General features: G+C 35.4%; 1 protein-coding gene across 2 annotated transcripts in view; it reads left to right on the top strand.

The window, feature by feature from the left end:
- The window catches only part of SEMA3D (semaphorin 3D), a 208,927-nt gene that overhangs the window by 110,008 nt on the left and 78,636 nt on the right, over nt 1-20,283 (top strand). For both annotated transcript variants that reach the window (XM_033193172.1, XM_033193173.1), the window contains 2 exons: nt 7,981-8,043; nt 16,774-16,893. In XM_033193172.1, the coding sequence (XP_033049063.1) occupies nt 7,981-8,043; nt 16,774-16,893 (183 nt within the window). The remainder of the gene's footprint in view (nt 1-7,980; nt 8,044-16,773; nt 16,894-20,283) is intronic.

Genomic DNA, 20,283 nt, shown 5'->3' with positions numbered 1-20,283 from the left:
TGGCATTTGAACGTTTCTTTCAATTGAGTATTAACTTGGTGGAGATGATGATTTGTATTTTAAGGCTGGGCAGCTGGGACTCACACCTACCTAAAGTCACAAATCAAGCGGCGATGCAGTAGGGACTCACATTCACATCTTCTGATTGCACTATATTTAATTGATCTTTACACCTGGGAAAAGGTCTCAAACTAAACTTACTTTTGAAAAAGAAAGTACCAAATGGATGTGATAAGCAAAAGTGTAGTAGAAGACAGAGATAGTGGTAGAAGGCTAAAATGCAGGTGAGGCTCCTGAGCTGAGTCGGGAAACGGGAAAGACAATTGTCACCCAAGTCTTCAAGAAGAAATATCATGGAAAAGACCACTTTAGACTGTGCCTGGAACTCCATCTTCTGTATTGAAGGACATTTTCTTGGAAAATTTGTAGGCCTGCCCTTATATAAAAATCTAAAAAAAAAAAAGTGGAGAACTTAAACTTCCCTTCTATAACAATTTCTGTGTAGGCCAGGCCAGTACCCACTGTGCAAGCTTTACCTTTGGCGCTGTTGCTCTTGTTTTGCAATAGGAAAACATCTCCCTGTCCTGGGAAACCAGAGTAACCATTGCTCTTTTAGTTGTTCAACTACTTATATAGCATTCAGAGTGACTTTTTTTTTTCTTTAAAGACATTAAAAAACTTGTATCCTGTTTTTTGAAAGAGATGGCCTCTATCTCAAGGGTTCTGAATTTTTGTCTTTAATTAGGTTCTATGAACAAGTTTCAACTTCCTTTTGTGTGTCTCATTCAGTTGTTTTGACATCTCTGAATTAGGCCAAGGGGCATTTGACTGACCATGCACTTGCTAACTTGAGACAATTAAATTGCTTCTCCAAAGATGAAACAAAGAGCAGATATAATTAGAATTTCCTTTGGATGTTGTTATAAGTTCTTATCATTATTTGAATGTTTCTGTAACTTGTCTAACACTGAATAATTAAAAATTAATTGTCTGACATTTTCACCTTACTGTTCATTAATTATCTAAATCATGAATGAAACAATAACTATTAGGGATACTGCAATATTTTGTGAGTCCCTTCTAAGTATTTTTTTCAAAGTGAAGTAAAAATAATATTAAAAGGACAAAAAGTTATTTTGGATTTTAGACAGAGATAAGCAAATAAAATCAATATAACTAGATCACAGCTTGTATTTTAAATTCACATAGTTTCCACTACATTTTCGTAAAAAATATTACTAAATCTTTTTAAAAATATGTTTAAACTATAACTTTATGCACAAAGCCTATTTAAGGAGGAACTGAAGACCATTTTTATTTCTGTAATATGGTCTCTTTTCATACTAGTAAGCTATACAACTCTAAAAGAAAATATACAGATATATGTTTAGACAATAATATTTGAGCCTTCCAAGGTTAGCATGAAAAAATTAATCCTGGCCGGGTGCGGTGGCTCAAGCCTGTAATCCCAGCACTTTGGGGGGCTGAGACTGGCGGATCACGAGGTCAGGAGATTGAGACCATTCTGGCTAACATGGTGAAACCCCATCTCTACTAAAAAAATACAAAAAACTAGCCGGGCGAGGTGGCGGGCGCCTGTAGTCCCAGCTACTAGGGAGGCTGAGGCAGGAGAATGGTGTAAACCTGGGAGGCGGAGCTTGCAGTGAGCTGAGATGTGGCCACAGCACTCCAGCCTGGGTGAGAGAGCAAGACTCCCTCTCAAAAAAAAAAAAAAAAAAAAAAAATTATTTGCAAATGATCAATTGTGAAATACTATAAAGGCAACATAAATACAGTAATATGGGTAAGTCAGTAAATTATAGAATGTGAGGACTGGCTTATGAGACATACTTGTTTTACAGTGTTGACCCATACACTCTTATTTCTAAGTGAAGAAATGTTGTAAATTTATTTACTTCTGTTTGCCAATTTTCTGTTATCAACTGGATCTATAAGAATTAGCACTCAAATTAAAACTAATTGGCAAGTATTGTTTAATAATTGTTCAATTAGTAATTATACCCTGAATAAGTAAGTTGAGAGGAATTCTTAGGTTCTTCTGGATCCACAGAAAAGATCTCCATTTGATTTCTGATGTCTCCTGCACGTGGATAGATAGCAACAGTAAGCTCTCCGCATATTTGCAGTCCTTGATATCAAGGGTCTAAGGTCCCAAAGACCACAACCTACCAAAATTATATCCTTAAAATCTGTATCTGGTGCAGCAGCACAAGGTTAGTTAAGAATTAGTGTTATGTGGGAATATTTCAGAACAATTAAAACCTGGCCATTAGGCAATGGCATCTCTGCTTCTGATATGACTCTCTTTGATAAGTGAAGGAAAAAGATCTGTGGATGACTTTCTAAGGGACAAATACAGTTGCATCAGCTTTTAGAAATGGGGACATGTGCTTTGTTGTGTGCTGTTTCATGCAACTTTTAATATGTCAAGATACTGTGTGCAAGACACACTACAGTGCAAGAAGATTTATGTGGCATTTTATTGCCAATAAATTCAAAATGCAGTAAGAATATTAATAATCACTGTCTCAAAATTGTTCATATTAACTATTGATCCTGAGGGTTGACACTTAATGGATAATGTGGATATTATATTTTTTAACTATATCATGTGACTTTTGTCTAATAGTGACACAATCTCAAAGTGTACTGACTAGGCTACTAAAATAATCTAAGGAACACAGGTACGTCTTGGGCTGTTGTACAAAATATGCTGAAACTTCAGCCTATATGTGAAACACATCTTATTCTATACCCAATCACCCTACAGTTAACATCTCTATTTTTCCTTTTATATAACTGTGTGTGTCTCTGACTTTCTCTCTCCTACTTCCCCCTCCACATGCACCTATACACACACACACACACACACACCACACACACACACGGGGTGAGGAGAGAGAGAGACTAGAAAAATATGAAAATAGTGGAGTGCTATTATATATGTGCTTGTATTGTACATTATATGTCACATTCTATAAACATTATATATAATGTGATATATATACATATAACACTTCAAAAGATTATTGAAAACTTTGCCAATTCTGTGTAAGAATGAGAGTGGATCTTTAAAAACGAATTTGTCTGATTTTTGTGTTTTTAGATTAAATTAAGGGAAATTCTGTCTCTTTAAATTATTTTCCAATTAGAAATAAAAATGAATATTTTTTAAAAATTTCTTTATTCTAATGACTAGGTAGTCTGTAAGAAAAAAGTCCACCACAAATCATAATAAAACTGACATCTTTTCAATATTGACACAGCTATAATGACTCTTTTTCCCTTCTAAGTAAATGTTTAGAGTCTAAAAGACAATCAGATATATCATGGGTTGTTTTTATTTAAGGTAATTCTGTTTGTGATTACTAAACCTTGGCAGCATTGTGTCAAAATAAGCCAATATGTAATTTCAATAAATCGTTATTTTTGAAGGTTTCAATTTTACGTTAAGAAGTAAAATTTTCTTTGTGATCCCATCTCAGAATCCTGTGCTTATATGTAACATTTACTTGCTAATCAAAAAGTCAGTTCTCTGAAACTTGTAATTAGTTGTATGGCTTCATCAACTAGGATGATGCAACTCAAATTACAATTATGTGGTTTATAAGCAATAACTGAAAATGTACAACAAAAACATTAAAGCATCTTTTACAGATTTGTATTTCTTTACAAAGAGAATAAACGTGCAATTGCTATTTTGGTGTCAAGTCCCTGAGACAAAATTAGAGTTGAAACTACCTAACTAAACCAAACGATTATATTAGAGTTGAAACTATTAAGAGCAAGTAATTTAAAACAGAGGCTCAAAAGTAGAGACTGCTAAAGACGCTGTTTACCAGTAAGCACTCCACAGTGCTCCCTGGGCACAGTGGTTTCATCTTGTGTACTCTTTTCTCACTCTGTCTCTTCCCTCCTGACTCAGATCCAAGCACCCCAGTTTTATACCTTGGCTGACATACAGAGTCCCTTCATAATTATATGTCTAATGAACAAACAGTTAATGAAGAGTAACTACTTGATGCTAACTTTGAAATCTCGATTTAGATTTCAAAAACAATTGCTTCCACATTTTGTCATTCTTTAAATAAGCCCCTCCTCTTAGAATTACTAATGAATATATTCACACTTAAGTTTGGTGGCATAATTTATCTCATAATTTAACTCAATCACCCAATACTATGATTTGAAGTAAAAAATAAAACCCTTAAAACCCTTTATCCTTTCTAAGACTCATTTACTTAATATGAGTTATATATTTTTTGTTTCCTACATTCTTAATATTTGTATGATATGTAATTCTGAACAAATCTATAGATATTTGTCCTATACATATTCCTGAATTGCGATTAAACCTGATTGTCATCTAAAACAAACAAAAAAAGAACAGGATCTTTCATGCTGAAATGGTTCAAAGAAATATTCATCTAGCACCATAGCAAAGGCATGGAATCAACCTAAATGCCCATCAGTGGTAGACTGGATAAAGAAAATGAGGTACATGTACCCTATGGAATACTGCCCAGCCATAAAAAATGAAACAGATTTTGTCCTTTGCAGAAACATGGGTGGAGTTGGAGGCCATTATCCTTAGCAAACTAGCACAGGAACAGAAAGCCAAATACTTATAAAATGGACTTCTGTGTGTCCATGTGTTCTCTTCACTTATAAGTGGGAGTTCACTGGTAAGAATACATGAACACATAGAGGGGACCAACACACAGGGGGGCCTTCTGGAGGGTGGAGGGTGGAAGGTGGGAGAGAATCAGAAAAAATAACTAATGTGTACTAGGCTTAATACCTGGGTAAAGAAACAGTCTTTACAAGAAACCCCCATGTGGCAAGTTTACCTGTGTGACAAACCTGTACTTGTACCTCTGAACTTAAAATAAAGGTTACAAAGAAAGGGGGAAAAAAAAGAAAATATTCTAAAAAAAAAAAATAAAATAAAATAAAATTCTAGGCACAAGATCTGCATCAATAAATATATTTTGAGTGCATTAAAAAGATTAAATCAATTGACAGGTTATGGATAAGTAGTCTGTGTACTATTTTCAGTCCAATGACATAAAGTTGCTTTTGTAAAATCACTGTAATATTGAAGAACCAGCAAGTACAGCATTTCACTTTTGCAAGATGAAAAAGTTCTAGAGATTGGCTGCAGAACAATGTAAATATACTTAACATTACTGAATTCTACACCGAAAATTGTTAAAATGATAAATTTTTTGTTATGCGTTTTTAACCAAAATTAAAAATAATAATAAAATTGGACCATTGGAGGGGGAAAAAGTGAGAGGATACCCAGAGATCTCATAATCTCATATCTAAAGCAAAGACTCTGAATTCAAGATGCAATTTTTTTTTTTTTTTTTTGGCAGAGTCTTGCTCTGTCGCCCAGGCTGGAGTGCAGTGGCGCAATCTGCGCTCACTACAAGCTCCACCTCCTGGATTTACGCCATTCTCCTGCCTCAGCCTCCCGAGTAGCTGGCACTACAGGTGCCCGCCACCAGTCCCGGCTAATTTTTTTTCTATTTTTAGTAGAGATGGGGTTTCACCGTTTTAGCCAGGATGGTCTTGATCTCCTGACGCCGTGATCTGCCTGCCTCGGCCTCCCAAAGTGCTGGGATTACAGGCGTGAGCCACCACTCCCGGCCAATGCAATTTTAAAAGAGCACTAAGTCCACTATTTTTGCTAGCAATGATGAATAACAAAGGAACAACCAAAACAAAAATAACAACAACATTGGAAGAAACTCTCCAGTTTGTGGCCAACTGCGGTGTTCCATCTGGATTATTAAGTTATGGCTTCACGATTCTGGGTTTATGACTAACCATTGTCCATTGATCCATGCATAGCCCATTTTAATCTATTTGCTAACTTACATTAATGTCTTGTTCTTAATTATGTATTAAACGCCTGAAAATGTACCGTCAAACACAAATGCTAGAATCTGATAAATAACCTGTTTCTTACCACCAAGTCATCCTTCCCCTCGTCTCCCATTTTGGTTGGCCATTTTTCTAAATGCACCCACCTATACACCTGAAATGTAACCATTTTATTTTAGTTGCTTTTAACTTTAATCTAAAGCAAGATCCTGCGGTTTTCAATTTGAGGACGTATTCTTTTTTGACCTATTACTGAGTTGCTAATTTCCATTTATATTGCTTTTCATTGCTGTAGCTCATTGATATTTGACTGCTGGCTGCTATTTAAAGTTGTGTGATAGTAGAACTACAGTGATTCAAACCGTTTCTGAATAAATAGCATTTTCTGGTCTTCATTATGCACCTTATCAAAGTTAGCTCATCACTTGGGCCTCCTGCTGTCCCAACCACCTGCCTATATACATATCTGGATTGTAATTTGTGAGTCTTAAGATCTTCTCTAAGTAAACAATCTTGCTTCCGTTTAAAATCTCAAAAATTTCATTGTATTTGTCCATTTTGAATGCTATTCTCTATTCTTTATTTAGAGACATAAAACCCTAAAATTTCACCACAAAGATAATATCATATAAACATTGATGACTTCTAAATCTTTTGTTAATTCCAGGTTTAACAAGTCTCTTTCAGTGTATTCCCTCAGGATATTTTCTTTTTTTCTCACCTATTAAAATATTTTCTGCTACCATTGGTAAGAAACATAATAAAATTCTGTCTGGAACTCCTGGAGCATATATTATAAGATTTTAGAGCTTGCTTTTCTTGTTCCTTCCTGCTTATAGCTTAACAGAGAGCATTTCTTTCTGTAAGCTAATGAAGTAACATAGCTGTTTAAACTTTATTTTTCAAAAACTTTCTTACAGAATTCCTACAAAAACTTCCTGACAGAATTTAAAAGAAAGAAAGAAAAGGCTTGAACACAAGATTGTGAAGCATAATTAAAAGCTATCAACCAATGAGTTTGGAACACTTGAGTTATATAATGGTTGAGACCCCCCCCCCAGTTCAGGAGTCAGATGGACTTTGAGTCAGATTGTGGCTCTGCCATAAGTGTTGTGGTCCTCAACATGTTATTTAAAGACTATGTGACTAAGTTTTCTGATCTCAAAATGGGAAGAATAAGTACAGCCATCTCAGAGGGTCATTGTGAAATTTAAATAAGATAATGCTTATAAAACATTTAGCTAAGTGTCAGATGCATCTGAGTTCCAAGCATGTTAAATATTGTCAACAAATTCACACTGGTCCTTGGCTTGAAGAAAGAACTTATGCTCTGACAGAGAGTTGTTTCTAACACTTCATGGCACATGTTTATGATGTACTGCTACTCTGAGTAAACACAGAAAAACATGGTACATACAGCCTCTTATTTAGACAAATGCTCATGTGAAATTCTGTTGACATCACGGCCGGGCGCGGTGGCTCAAGCCTGTAATCCCAGCACTTTGGGAGGCCGAGACGGGCGGATCACGAGGTCAGGAGATCAGGACCATCCTGGCTAACACGGTGAAACCCCGTCTCTACTAAAAAATACAAAAAACTAGCCGGGCGAGGTGGCGGGCGCTTCTAGTCCCAGCTACTCAGGAGGCTGAGTCAGGAGAATGGCGTAAACCCAGGAGGCGGAGCTTGCAGTGAGCTGAGATCCGGCCACTGCACTCCAGCCTGGGCCACAGAGCGAGACTCTGTCTCAAAAAAAAAAAAAAAAAAAAAAAAAAAATTCTGTTGACATCATGATAAAGCTTGTGGACCTCTGAACATAATGTATCTACTGTTACATACATTAAATTAGAAACTAGAAGATTAACAAAAATAGATAGTACTAGACACTTTTCTTTTAGAAACTTTCAGAGTGGCTTTGAGAAATATTTAAATCTCAGATTTCCCACATTGACTCTAACAACATGCTTAATACTCGTTCTTCAATTTCACACGTCACTCTCTAATCAGAATTGCAGAGTGTTAGGGTGTTTCAGATATTCAGATTGTAACATACTTTGAAATGTTTTGCAGATTTATTGGCCTGCTGCAAAGGAACGGGTGGAATTATGTAAATTAGCTGGGAAAGATGCCAATGTAAGTATGAAACTTTAACAATTATCTTTGTAAAACTTCTACTGATATGAGAGTAAATATTTATATTGGGCTTTATTGAATTAATGGTATTAGTGTATTATTTTCAGACTAAACTAACATATTCCATGTGAATATTACTGTGGAATAAAATATCTCTACCTTACCGAAAGCCACGATATTATTTATAAAATTTAAGAAATCTAGAAACATTCTCATGTATTAATTCTAAATATTATTTTTGTCACAAAAAAAGATTAGAAACACATTAAAATATTCAAAAATAAACCATCCGAAAGATTGTAGTTGTAGGAATATGTATTTTTCATGTATGCACATGTATTTTGTAAGTGTACATAAAACCATCAGTTATTTTAGCATCACACAGAATTGATATGTAATTTCAATTGAGTTGAAATTAAAATATCTATAAGAATTCCTTTATGTAGTGACATGATGGAAAGAACAATAAGAATTAGTTAATAATGAATGACAGCCTTCTGGCATAAGAACTAGTAATTACATAAGAACTAGTAATATGTAACAAAATTTACATATTAGTAATAATGATTATATAAAATAACTCATAAAAGACAACTAGAGGGTACTAATAGGAGCTTTTAGTTTAAGCTGCCTTGAAGAGCAGAGAAAACCCTTAGACAAGTATGACTTTTCGTCTCCAGGATGGTCTTATCTACCTTGATTTCTGCACTGTCCAAGCTGTCCTGCATGCTCCCTTTAATCGTGTTGCCTGATTTATCTCCAGCAATGAGGGCCATGACTCTGACTGGCTCCTCTCCTCATCCGAGTGCTTTGATTCAGGCCAGATATTCTGTCTTCTGCCCTGACTTCTTGCATTATGATAATGGGGAGAATTGCTTTTTTTTTTGGCAAAATAAATCACATTCAAGTTGTAACCCAAGATGACAACAGGTCGTAACCTGGGGCAGAAACATGGACATCTTGAGGCTTCTTTTGCACCATCCTTTAATCGTACCTCTAACCACAATAATGCAGGGGTATTAAGCTCAGTAATACCATCATATTTAATAATAACAAATAGTGTTTGTTATATGAAAGGATGAATAAAGAATCCTCTGTCAACGTGATATAAATAAAACAATACGACACATAATGCCTAATGATGTGAGGAGAAGCTCAGACAGCTAATAATCTCAGACAACAGGTTAGTTCACTCATTTCTTACTCATTTATTCAAAAAATATTTTTAGAGATCCTAAATATGTATATGAAAATTCATATCATATCTGTCCTCATGCAGCTTTCAATCTAATGGGGGATACAGATATTGCTCAAATGATGACTTCTACATAGTAACTACAAAGCAAAATAATTGAAATGAAACAAAACAAACTTGTGGTGACCCCTGATTTTATATTCAGTTATTAAGAGAATTAAATGTCATCCTTTCAGGCATATTTATATTAGCAGAAATATATCAGGGAGTGTTAACATAAAATGCAATGGGAAACAGTTTTTACATTTCAGCCACTAGAGATGAAAGAGATTAAACTATTCTGTAATTTATTCTTCTTCCTCCCATGGCTTTGGTATCTTCATCCAGTTCAATATTCCAACACCAAACATGTACCCAGGTCTGCAAAAGCACCAATACTTTACTGAACACTCATAGAGAAAAAAATGCTTTGGTTATGAGAGTTTTTCAAATTATTTCATTTAATGGACAGTATAAGCATGGCATAACCACCATGAACATTGTTATATTTCTGTTTCACCAGTATTGAGTATACAATAAGGAGGCAAGAAGGAAAAGGATGTTTTCAATTGACTCCAATAAACTGGTTTTCCCATGGAGTAGATCAGGGATAAACAGTCAAGGTCAAACAGTCAGTGAAGGTTTAAATTCTGACAGTGCTCTCACTTGGGTATGTTCACTAATTCCAGTTACATAGTAACTTAATTGCCTCTCTTATTAAGTTAAAGCAAACGGAGATAAACTTTTCTGGAGGTGATATCCTTGACCATGTAGGATTCTGTATATAGAACATACTATTCCAATTCGGTCATAATTGTGAGCTAGCAACCACCTCTAACCTTCAAGTACATTTGCTGCTAACCCAGGATTAAAGATATGAGGAGCTTTTTGCTTTTTGCTAAAGTCTGTAGTTTGCTGTTGAATCATGTAGTGATAATTTTTAATTTTTGCCTCATTTTAACTTGTTCCTTTAAAATAATGTTTCATTTTAGAGCTACTAATAATAGCTAACACTTTTGTAGCAGTTACCATGTTCAAGGAACTGTTTTCAATGCTTTACATTTATAAGCTCATTTAATCCTTACGACAACACTATATGCTAGATTTTATTATTATTTTCTATTTTCTGGATGAGAAAACTAAAGCCAAAAATCTTAAATGGCTTGCCCAATATCATGCATCTGGTAAATGGTAAAGCCAGGGATTGAATCCAAAAGTCTTGCCCCAAGGTCTGTGCTCTTACATCACTTTATAAAATATACATATAAGATCCAAAAACTATATCCTTCAAATTATTTCTGTCCGTATATCACCAGAACATAGATCCTCATTTTTAACAGCATTACATAGATTTTGGCCGACAGAAAACTGGGACAGCTCTGTGGTTTTATTGACATCTTTTTTTTTTTTTTGAGACGGAGTCTTGCTCTGCCACCCAGGCTGGAGTGCAGTGGCCGGATCTCAGCTCACTGCAAGCTCCGCCTCCCGGGTTTACGCCATTCTCCTGCCTCAGCCTCCCGAGTAGCTGGGACTACAGGCGCCCGCCTCGTCGCCCGGCTAGTTTTTTGTATTTTTAAGTAGAGACGGGGTTTCACCGTATTAGCCAGGATGGTCTTGATCTCCTGACCTCGTGATCCGCCCGTCTCGGCCTCCCAAAGTGCTGGGATTACAGGCTTGAGCCACCGCGCCCGGCCGACATCTTTTATTATGTTTGGCATTACCCTCTCTCCTCCTTTCTCTCTAGTAATTTTTACCTACTTCCCAAGAGTGTGTTTAGGATTAACAAGTGTTTGGAAAGACTGTCCCTTTACACAGAGGTACTATATAACTGCAGAACAGTGAATTATTCACCCTAATGAAAGTTAGCTAATTGGGGTGTGGATAGTAGAAGATGAGGAAACAAAAGGGAACTATTCCACTTTGTTGAACATAGTGCCCAGTTTAATCCAAAGAAGGGTAGAGGTGACAGGAAGATATTTAGTAGTATTTTGCTTCTGTTTAGTGGAAAGTTATTCAAAAGAAAGTAACTAAAGAAATGTCTTTAGTCCTGACTATATAATTGTGGGTTCAACAGCTTACTCCAAGCAAAAGAAACCACAGGGTGAGGGTAGCCTTGGCTTTGTTTGTCAGTTTAACCACAGAGGGGCACAGCCTGTCCACACAGACATTACACAGAGTTAAAGCGTCTTCCGGAACTTCAGTTCTTTGATTATATCCACCCTCCTTCCCTGTCTCCCTCCTTCCCTTTCTCCCTTCTTTCCTTCTCTCCCTTCCTTCCTTCCTTCCTTCCTTCCTTCCTTCCTTCCTTCCTTCCTTCCTTCCTTCCTCTCCCTTTCTTTTTTTCTTCCTTTCTTTCTCTCAAGAAAGTCTAAAACTAAAATAGAACGTTCATTGTAGAAGTTTGCAATTATATACAAGCAAAAAAAGAAAAACAAATCATTTATAAATACCTCCCCCATGAACACTGACCAGAGTAACTGGTGACATTTTGATGTTTTTCTATCTTATCTATTTACTATTTTTCAGTATGATATCATTGTATACATAATCACTTAAAACACTTTTTTTTTTTTACTTCACAGACTGCCATGAGCATTTTCCCATGTCATTAAATTCCTTTTTATAACACTACTTTTAATAGTTACACTGCATTTCTTTATGTATTATTTCATCAATCCCCTATTGTTAGAAGTTTGGTACATATCCAGTTTTACTATTGAAAATGACACTGTACATGAAAAATTTTTATGTAAATATTATGAACATCTTTGATTATTGAGTAGACTTTTATTAGTTAAGACCATAAAAATTTTTATAAACATGTTGCCAAATTGCCCTCCAGAAAGTTTATGCCTCATATGCTTTAACCAGCATTATGTGATCAACGGAGGGTGTATTTACCTATTATACCATTGTTAATATTGGATACAACATACAATTAATGCCTAATACAAATGCATACGAATGAATAAAATATGTATATTCTTTGCCAATAAAAAGAAAACTATTTTTGTTGTTTTAGCTTGAATTGTTTTCATTACTCTAAACATCTTATATAGTTGTAAAATAAAATTTTTAAATAGCATATCCCTGTGGCCTGTATTTTTTTAAATTTTCCTGTTTGCCTTTTTTGTGCTATTTACAGATTTATAAAACATATATATACACACACACGTATATGTAGACATATATAATAACATAAATAATAGAGAGTGTACATAAAGTATAATGCCTTGTGTTCCAAGCATGAAAAACATATTCTTTATCATTTTATCAGTTATCTTATTTGATGTATAGACTTTATTTAAATAGTCATTTCTATCTTTTTCTTTAAAATGTTTTCTTTTGCATTTTTACTGTAACTGACTATTGCTCTGTAGAAATCTTCACTGTTAGATCTCCCATTTTTAAGTATAAACGTGATATATGAGTTTTTCCATTTTTATTTTGAAGTGTTAACCATCTATTAAATAGTTTTGTTGTTGTTGTTGTTTGTTTGTTTGTTTTAGACGGAGTCTCGCTCTGTCACCCAGGCTGGAGTACAGTGGCTCAACCTCAGCTCACTGCAACCTCTGTTGCCCGGTTCAAGTGAGTCTCCTGCCTCAGCCTCCTGAGTAGCTGAGATTACAGGCACCTGCCACCACTCCCAGCTATTTTTTTTCTTTGTATTTTTGTGTTTTTAGTAGAGAAAATTCACCATCTTAGCCAGACTGATCTTGAACTTCTGACCTTGTGATCCACCCGCCTCGTTCTCCCAAAGTGTTGGAATTACAGGCGTAAGCCACCGTTCCCAGCCCTATTTTAAAGATTTTAAGACCTAAACTGATATCTCTGCATCCTGGATCCTGTCTGAGAACTTCTAGACAAGCCTAACATGTAGCACAGAGACAGATATAGGTGAAAAGTCAAAAAATGTTTGATAACAATATTCTGCAACACACATTAAAAATAAAACCAGATAAGATTCCTAAATCATTAGTATCTTGTAATATTTAACATAAATAAATTAAAATTAGCTATTTTAAGTCAATTATCATAATAGATATAAAGCTGTTTTGGATTTTATTGGACACTTCGTACGTCTTGAGAATTACAAGTACTTCTATTTTTCTATTATCTTTCCAGGTATCTGGGGAGAAATTAAAATTCTAAGTGTTCATGCATAAACTAATATGTTTTTTGCTTTTTTTCTCTCCAAGTATGAATTCATCTTTATACTTGTCTATTTAGTTATTTATATATGTATGAATATGTCTGAGAGATAAAATATTGAAACATCTAATATTACTTAAGATAATTAAAAAGTTGATGTTTGCTTTGGTTCTTTCTCTCTTCTCCCCCTCTTCCCTTTTTCTTTCTCTCCCAGTGGGGGTAGGGTAGGGCCTATGGAAAGTCATGTAGGTAGGAGAAATAAAGGAAGGAAGGAGAAATTCAATACTTTTCCTAAGTTGAATATATTATTCCCTGAGTTGTTTGGTCACATTCAGTGATTGATTGACATTGTGGGCAATAGCTGACAAATTAGCTTTCAGGGAAAGTTACAAAGGCTGTTTCTCAAAGTTGTCTTTCTTCATGCCTCACAGAATTACACTACCATTGATAGCCTTGCCGGTCACTAAGTGAATTAAATCAAGTTAATTATTGATCATGCTATTTAAACAAATCTTCGAAACTTTGTGTATAAGAATAAAACAATACAGGATTTCTGAGACTTAAAAAAGTGAAGTTATGAATTGAAAGGGAAGTCATTGTAAAGTTTTTTTTTTGCAACAAGGATTGTTTGGCTTAAATATCAACCTCAGCCAAAATTTAAAGTGGGAGACCTTATCTTTCACGAGCTCTGTTCACAGGTTTTTTTTTGCTCAGGCAGCCAAGGCCTTTCTATTGCCTCTAGGCTGCTGAGAGAACCATCCTCTCTCAACTTCCCTACAGAAAACTTGGAGCACAACTGACATTTTTGTAAACTGTGTCAGATAATTCAAGATTCACCAATACTTTTTTTATTATTATTATTCCATGTCAGCCCAATCAGACAGAAGGAGGAATTTCATAAATTAATCTGAGGTATGCCTTATCAAGTCAGGAAATTGGCATATTAGGCTACTTTCTAGGACTAGCACCATTTTAATAAAGTACTCCTAGAAAAGTGAAAGGAAATGAAATACTTTAGATGTGTTTCAGAATTTTTTTTTAAATAATCACCAAAATTATATCCCCACTGTGTATAAAATGTTACCCTGGATCATATTTGTCTTTTTAAACAGTGCTGCGTCACTGGTGGCTTCTAATCTGTTTGACTCCATAATTTAAAATCTGGAAAGGGAGTTATATTTCTTTATCCAAATATTTATTTCAGAATCTTGCAAAATTACTTTCTAAATTCTAACTGAGCTTTTGAAAAAATGATGAACTAATTGGTGGTGAGTCAGTCCTCCCTCACTCCAGCCATATGATTTTACTGTTCCCTGCCCTGCATGCTCTCCACGATGCACTAAAGTCTTTGTTCAGGAAAAACAAAGGAATACAAGTCTTTTCAAAAAGCGAGCATGAGTGAGCAAATTAAAGGCTGGATTATAAAACTTCTTACTCTAGCCATGAGGCCATCAATAAAATTTACCTGGTGATCAAGTACATTTTCATACTTTTATCTTTTCTCATATTACTTTGTCTTAATTGTTTGTTCAAAACTATTAGTATTGACCTGCCACGGTGGCTCATGCGTCTAGGGGATTGCTTGAGGCCAGGAGTTCCAGACCAGACTAAGTAACAAAGCAAGACCCTATCTCTACAAAAAATGACAAAAATTATCCAGGAGTTGGTGACTTGCACCTGTAGTTCCAGCTACTCAAGAGGCTGAGGCTGGAGAATTGCTTGGGCCCAGGAAGCGGAGGCTGCAGTGAGCCGAGATCGCACCACTGTACTCCAGCAGCCTAAACAAACAAACAACAAACAAATATATGTATGTGTGTATGTGTGTGTGTGTATGTGTGTATATATACGTGTGTGTGTCTGTGTGTGTGTGTGTGTGTGTATATATATGCCAGTTGAAACGTTGTAGCTCAAAATCAGGGTAAGGAATACACAAGTATTAAATTTATATTATTTCACTTAATCTACATAACAGCCATAACAATCCTATCAGTAAGTCATTGTCTGACTTTTTAAAAAATTTTATTTCATTCTAAGAAACACCCTACCAGTTAGGTTATCATCTATTGTTGGGGTTTGTTTGTTTTAATATATTCCTCCTAGGAACCCCAACAACAACAGTGGACCATTAGGTCTATGCCTGACTGGTGAGTAACCTATGGCCACTTGGGCAGAAATAAACTGAACTTTTTCTATGAAATCCAGTGGTTTATAATCAGATTACCAACTTCCTTAATAACCCAACACTTGCCTGTCTCCTGGGTAAAGTCAATCTAGAATAAAAGTGTACTCTAGCCCAGTGTTTACTTAGGTGTCTTTGGATCTAAGAATCATGAAGCCATGATTAAGAAATTGCATCCAACAATTATGTAAAGATACAGTATCACTTGCAGGAGATAGATTGAAAATAATATATAATAACAAGAATAAATACTTTGAAAAAGAGAGAGTCAGTATTTACTGCTATCTGAAGCATATAAAATAATTAAGTTCTAAAGATAATGATGACATAAGGAAATATTTTTAGGCATAAGCTTATGCAAAACAAAAAGAAACAAAAATTTCTTCAAAAATTTGACTTGGTGTAAAAAAAGTCCATGAGAAAAACAGGGATTATTGAAATTAAGCAGAAATAATCTGATTCTTAAAGGCTCTGAAACATCGGAAAATAAATGGCAAAAAGTGGTAGGGCATCTGGTCAATAAGAATAGAATACATAGGTAGAGATGTACGTTTGTGTTCAGTGTTTTGTTCAGTGTAGCTGAGACAGATGACATTGCACACAGTAGTAGCTATATAGTATAAATTATGTGGTAAAAACAGATGGTGATAGATTTTGTGTTCTATGTATTTCTTGTAGAAAGTAAGGATACCAGGTGAGGTGGTTGGTGCCTGTAGTCCTAGCTACTCGGGAGGCTGAGTAAGGAGGATCTCTTGAGCCTAGGAGTTTGAGGCCAGTCTGGACAACATAGAGAGGTCTCATCTCTAAAAAAATAAAAAAGAGAAAATTTTAAATATGGAGGTCTAATTCATATTCTGTTTATATCCGTTTTGTAGGCCTCACTGAGTATCACTTTAGAAGCTTGCATTCTAATTAACCCTAATTCTGATTAGTTCAATGGTTTTATAACTTCGAAAATCTAAAAAGCTACTCCTTTATGCTATCTATGGTTTCTATATTTGTCTTGCCTCCTTTGCTACAACAGATGTCTAGAATTTCTCATAAATCTTTTTCATTTGTGCTCTTATTTTTGAAGGCTAATCTACTTGGAAAACAGGGGGCATAAATGATAATATTTCAAAAACCTGAACTGTGTGTTAATGCTTTTAATTTTTATGCCCAATAGACAGAATGTGCAAACTTCATCAGAGTACTTCAGCCATATAACAAAACTCACATATATGTGTGTGGAACTGGAGCATTTCATCCAATATGTGGATATATTGATCTTGGAGTCTACAAAGAGGTAAATAATGAAAAAGTATGAAAAGCATAATTTATTGTAATACGTTGTTACTTAATTCCTATGACATAAAAGAGGCAGATTTGAATATAAAACTGAAACATATATGGCCAGGCATGGAGGTGCATGCTTTTAATCCCAAAACTCAGGAGGATGAAGTCAGAGGGTCCCTTGAGCCAAGAAATTAAAATCCATCCTAAGCAGCATAGTAAGATCCTGTTTTAACACAAAACAAAACAAAAAATGAACAGTTTATGAACAATATAGTAACTCATGTTCTTAGCCATTCTATGGACTGTTGTTTTCACCATATACTTGATCTACCTAATAAAAATGTTTTTCTATTAAAAGTGGTTTTTAGCAGGATGATCAAAATTAATAGTGTAAAATGTTAAAAGCATTTGTTTTTTATGGGCTCCATGTACATCTTTATTTTCTCTTGACTTTCCTTTTTAACTAGATATATATAGAATGTTGCTGTTGGTAAAAATTCATTTCCCATAAGATCTTGTAGTGGAATTGCATTATATAAATAATTTCATTTTCCCATCTAATAAAGTTGACCTGTTATGTATAATAGTGGACACTAAGTAAAGAATATTTTAATAATTTTGCTAAAATTTTATAGTCATTGGCACAATGAATTTATTGTTTCAGCTGGACCAAATTGGCATAATGGAAATAAAGGATGTATTAATTAGGAGTAATGTATTCCAGATATCAATTAGCACTTTAATAAGTGAGAAACATGCATATTTTTGCAATTAAATTATTTACTAATAATTTAGTTTACTGTCCTTGTGTTATGGACTTCATGCAATCCACTTTACATGGATTATTGCTTTGGAATTTCACAACACTATTAATAAAGCCAGTGTCATTATAATTACCAATTTACAGGTTAGTAAAAATTAAGTCTCAATGGAATAAATAATATGCTAAATCACCCAACTAATAAATGGTCTTGCAACAAACTGAATCAAGGCAGTGTAACTCTAGAGCAAGCATGAGCAACTGAGCTTTAGGATAAGTGCTCCCACTTGTTTCTTGGTGATGTGCAATGTCATCCTCATGTTTATGTAAGTACAGTCATGTGCATCATAACAAAGTTTCCATCAGCAACAGGCTGCATATAATACAGTAGTCCCATGAGATTATATTACCCTGTTTCTACTGTATCTTTTCTATGTTTACATATATTTACATACACAAATGCTTACCATTGTCTTATGGTTGCCTGTAGTATTCAACAGTAACGAGCTGTACATTTGTAATCTAGGAGTCGTAGGCTATACCATATAGCCTAGGTGTGCAGTAGGCTATACTATCTAGGTTTGTGTAAGTGCACTCTGTGGTGTTCACACAACGATGACATTGCATAACAATGTACTTCTCAGAACATACCCTGTCTTTAAGTGATGCATGACTGTACTTTTTGTGAGTAACCACACATATTTGCAGGATAATTGGCTGTGTTTTTGAAAGTAAAGTCTGGGCTTATGGAAAAGGTTTCTTTACATTGACTTAACTGATTCACACAGAAATCAAACCCACAACTGTGGATGGATAGATTTTGCTCTCTAACCAACTTGTCTAACCAGCCCAAACTCAACTGTTTGAAAATAAAGCAACCCTGACAGTTAAATTTCTGAACCACTAGGAGACTAGGAAACTTGAATCCATCATTCTTTGTTGGTGGTGTAATGCTTTCTTGTCTAGCTCTGATGCAGGGTAATATATAACGTTAGCTCGTAGCATAGGGTGTAATTATGTGATACAGTCCCACAGCTTGAATGTGTTTTGAGGCCTAAGGATAAAGGCCAAACTCACAACCTGCTGAGGGGCGCAAATAGTGTTCTATAGCTTCTTAAAAGTCACAAATGCTGGCGGGACACAGTGGCTCACACTTTGGGAGGCCGAGGTAGGCAGATCACCAGAGGTCAGGAGTTCGAGACCAGGCTGGCCAACATGGTGAAACACCATCTCTACTAATAATACAAATATAGCCGAGCATGGTGGCACATGCCTGTAATCCCAGCTACTCTAAAGGCTGAGGCAAGAAAATTGTTTGAACTCGGGAGGCAGAGGTTACAGTGAGCCAAGATTGTACCACTGCACTCCAACCTGGGTGACAGAGCAAGACTCTGTCTCAAAAAAAAAAAAAAAAAAAGTCACAAGTGCTGAAAGGGAATTTAGATTTTAGATGGAGCTAATTAGTAGCTAATTAGCAGCTTGGGACTGTCAAGAAGCTCTGGGGCAGTCAAATTTACAGGTTTCATGAATAAGAGAATTATGAGTAAACAGGGGCATTGAACCTCGAGTTTTCAGCTGGTCTGGCGTACAGGTAAGTTGGCAGCCCTGCTTGAAAATTGTTAACTTTTTAAATGAATCATTAGTCCCAAGAAATCATTGTACTTCTAGAGGGAGTTTAGAAGGACCTTCCATTTTCAGATAAATAAGGCTCCTCCTAAGGTGGCTGGGAAGAGGGAACAGCAATACACAAAAGGAGCAGAAGAAGGTACTTCAGGGACTGCTATGCAGTGTGGCTGGGGCAATGGGAAGAAACAGGGAAAAGCTAAGATGAATCCCAGATTTCTGACTTTGCCAGTGAGTTGAAGAGTGGTGTTATTTATTGAGGTGAGAGTAGTAGCAAGTTTGAGGGAAATATGGTGAGTTAGTTTTGCACATTCTGTGTTTGAGGCATGTTCAGTAGGTCATGCCAAGTGGCCAACTGGAGCTGGAATTTAGGAAGGAAGTCAGTGCTGCTGTCAACAACTTCTAATAGTAAGTTGAGGACAGAGGGCCAGAGTTTGAAATATGGTTCCAGTCATTTACTAACTCCATTGCTGTATGCATACTCTATAAACTTTCTACGCTTCTGCTTATTCAGTAAAATAATGATAATACTAACTATTTCACAGAATTATTTTCAGAATAAAAATGAGAAAATAATTGCATACTATTTGGCATAGCACTTGCTTTATTCTAGTCACTTAACATTCATCCATTTCTAGGTAACAGAAACACAGAAAGCTAAAGAGGCATGGATATACACAATATGTATATTTTACGTATTTCTATAAAATAATATTTGTATCCCACAGTGCTGGGAAACCTTGAAAGCTGTTTAATACTTGGCTTGGTATTGTTTCCTCTGGGACCTCCCCTCTGCTGCTGCAGATCTTATCTTTAAATTGCCGTGATATTGACAATAATGTTGCTTAGCTGTTGTGATCATTAAATGTTTTCTTACTATCATTCCTACCTACTTGTATCATCTTTACTTCTCTGCCCATATTTCCACCTGTGTAGCTCAGACAGGTGCTTTTTGCATAATTAATCAAGAAAAAGGAACTTCATAGAAGCAATCTTATAAAGTTGAAGTCTCAAAAT

The sequence above is a fragment of the Trachypithecus francoisi genome, unplaced genomic scaffold (assembly GCF_009764315.1).
Source record: "Trachypithecus francoisi isolate TF-2019V2 unplaced genomic scaffold, Tfra_2.0 Lachesis_group4, whole genome shotgun sequence".
Lineage (NCBI taxonomy): Eukaryota > Metazoa > Chordata > Mammalia > Primates > Cercopithecidae > Trachypithecus > Trachypithecus francoisi.
The sequence above is the reverse complement of the archived record's forward strand: the minus strand, read 5'-3'. Positions and strand labels throughout refer to the sequence as shown.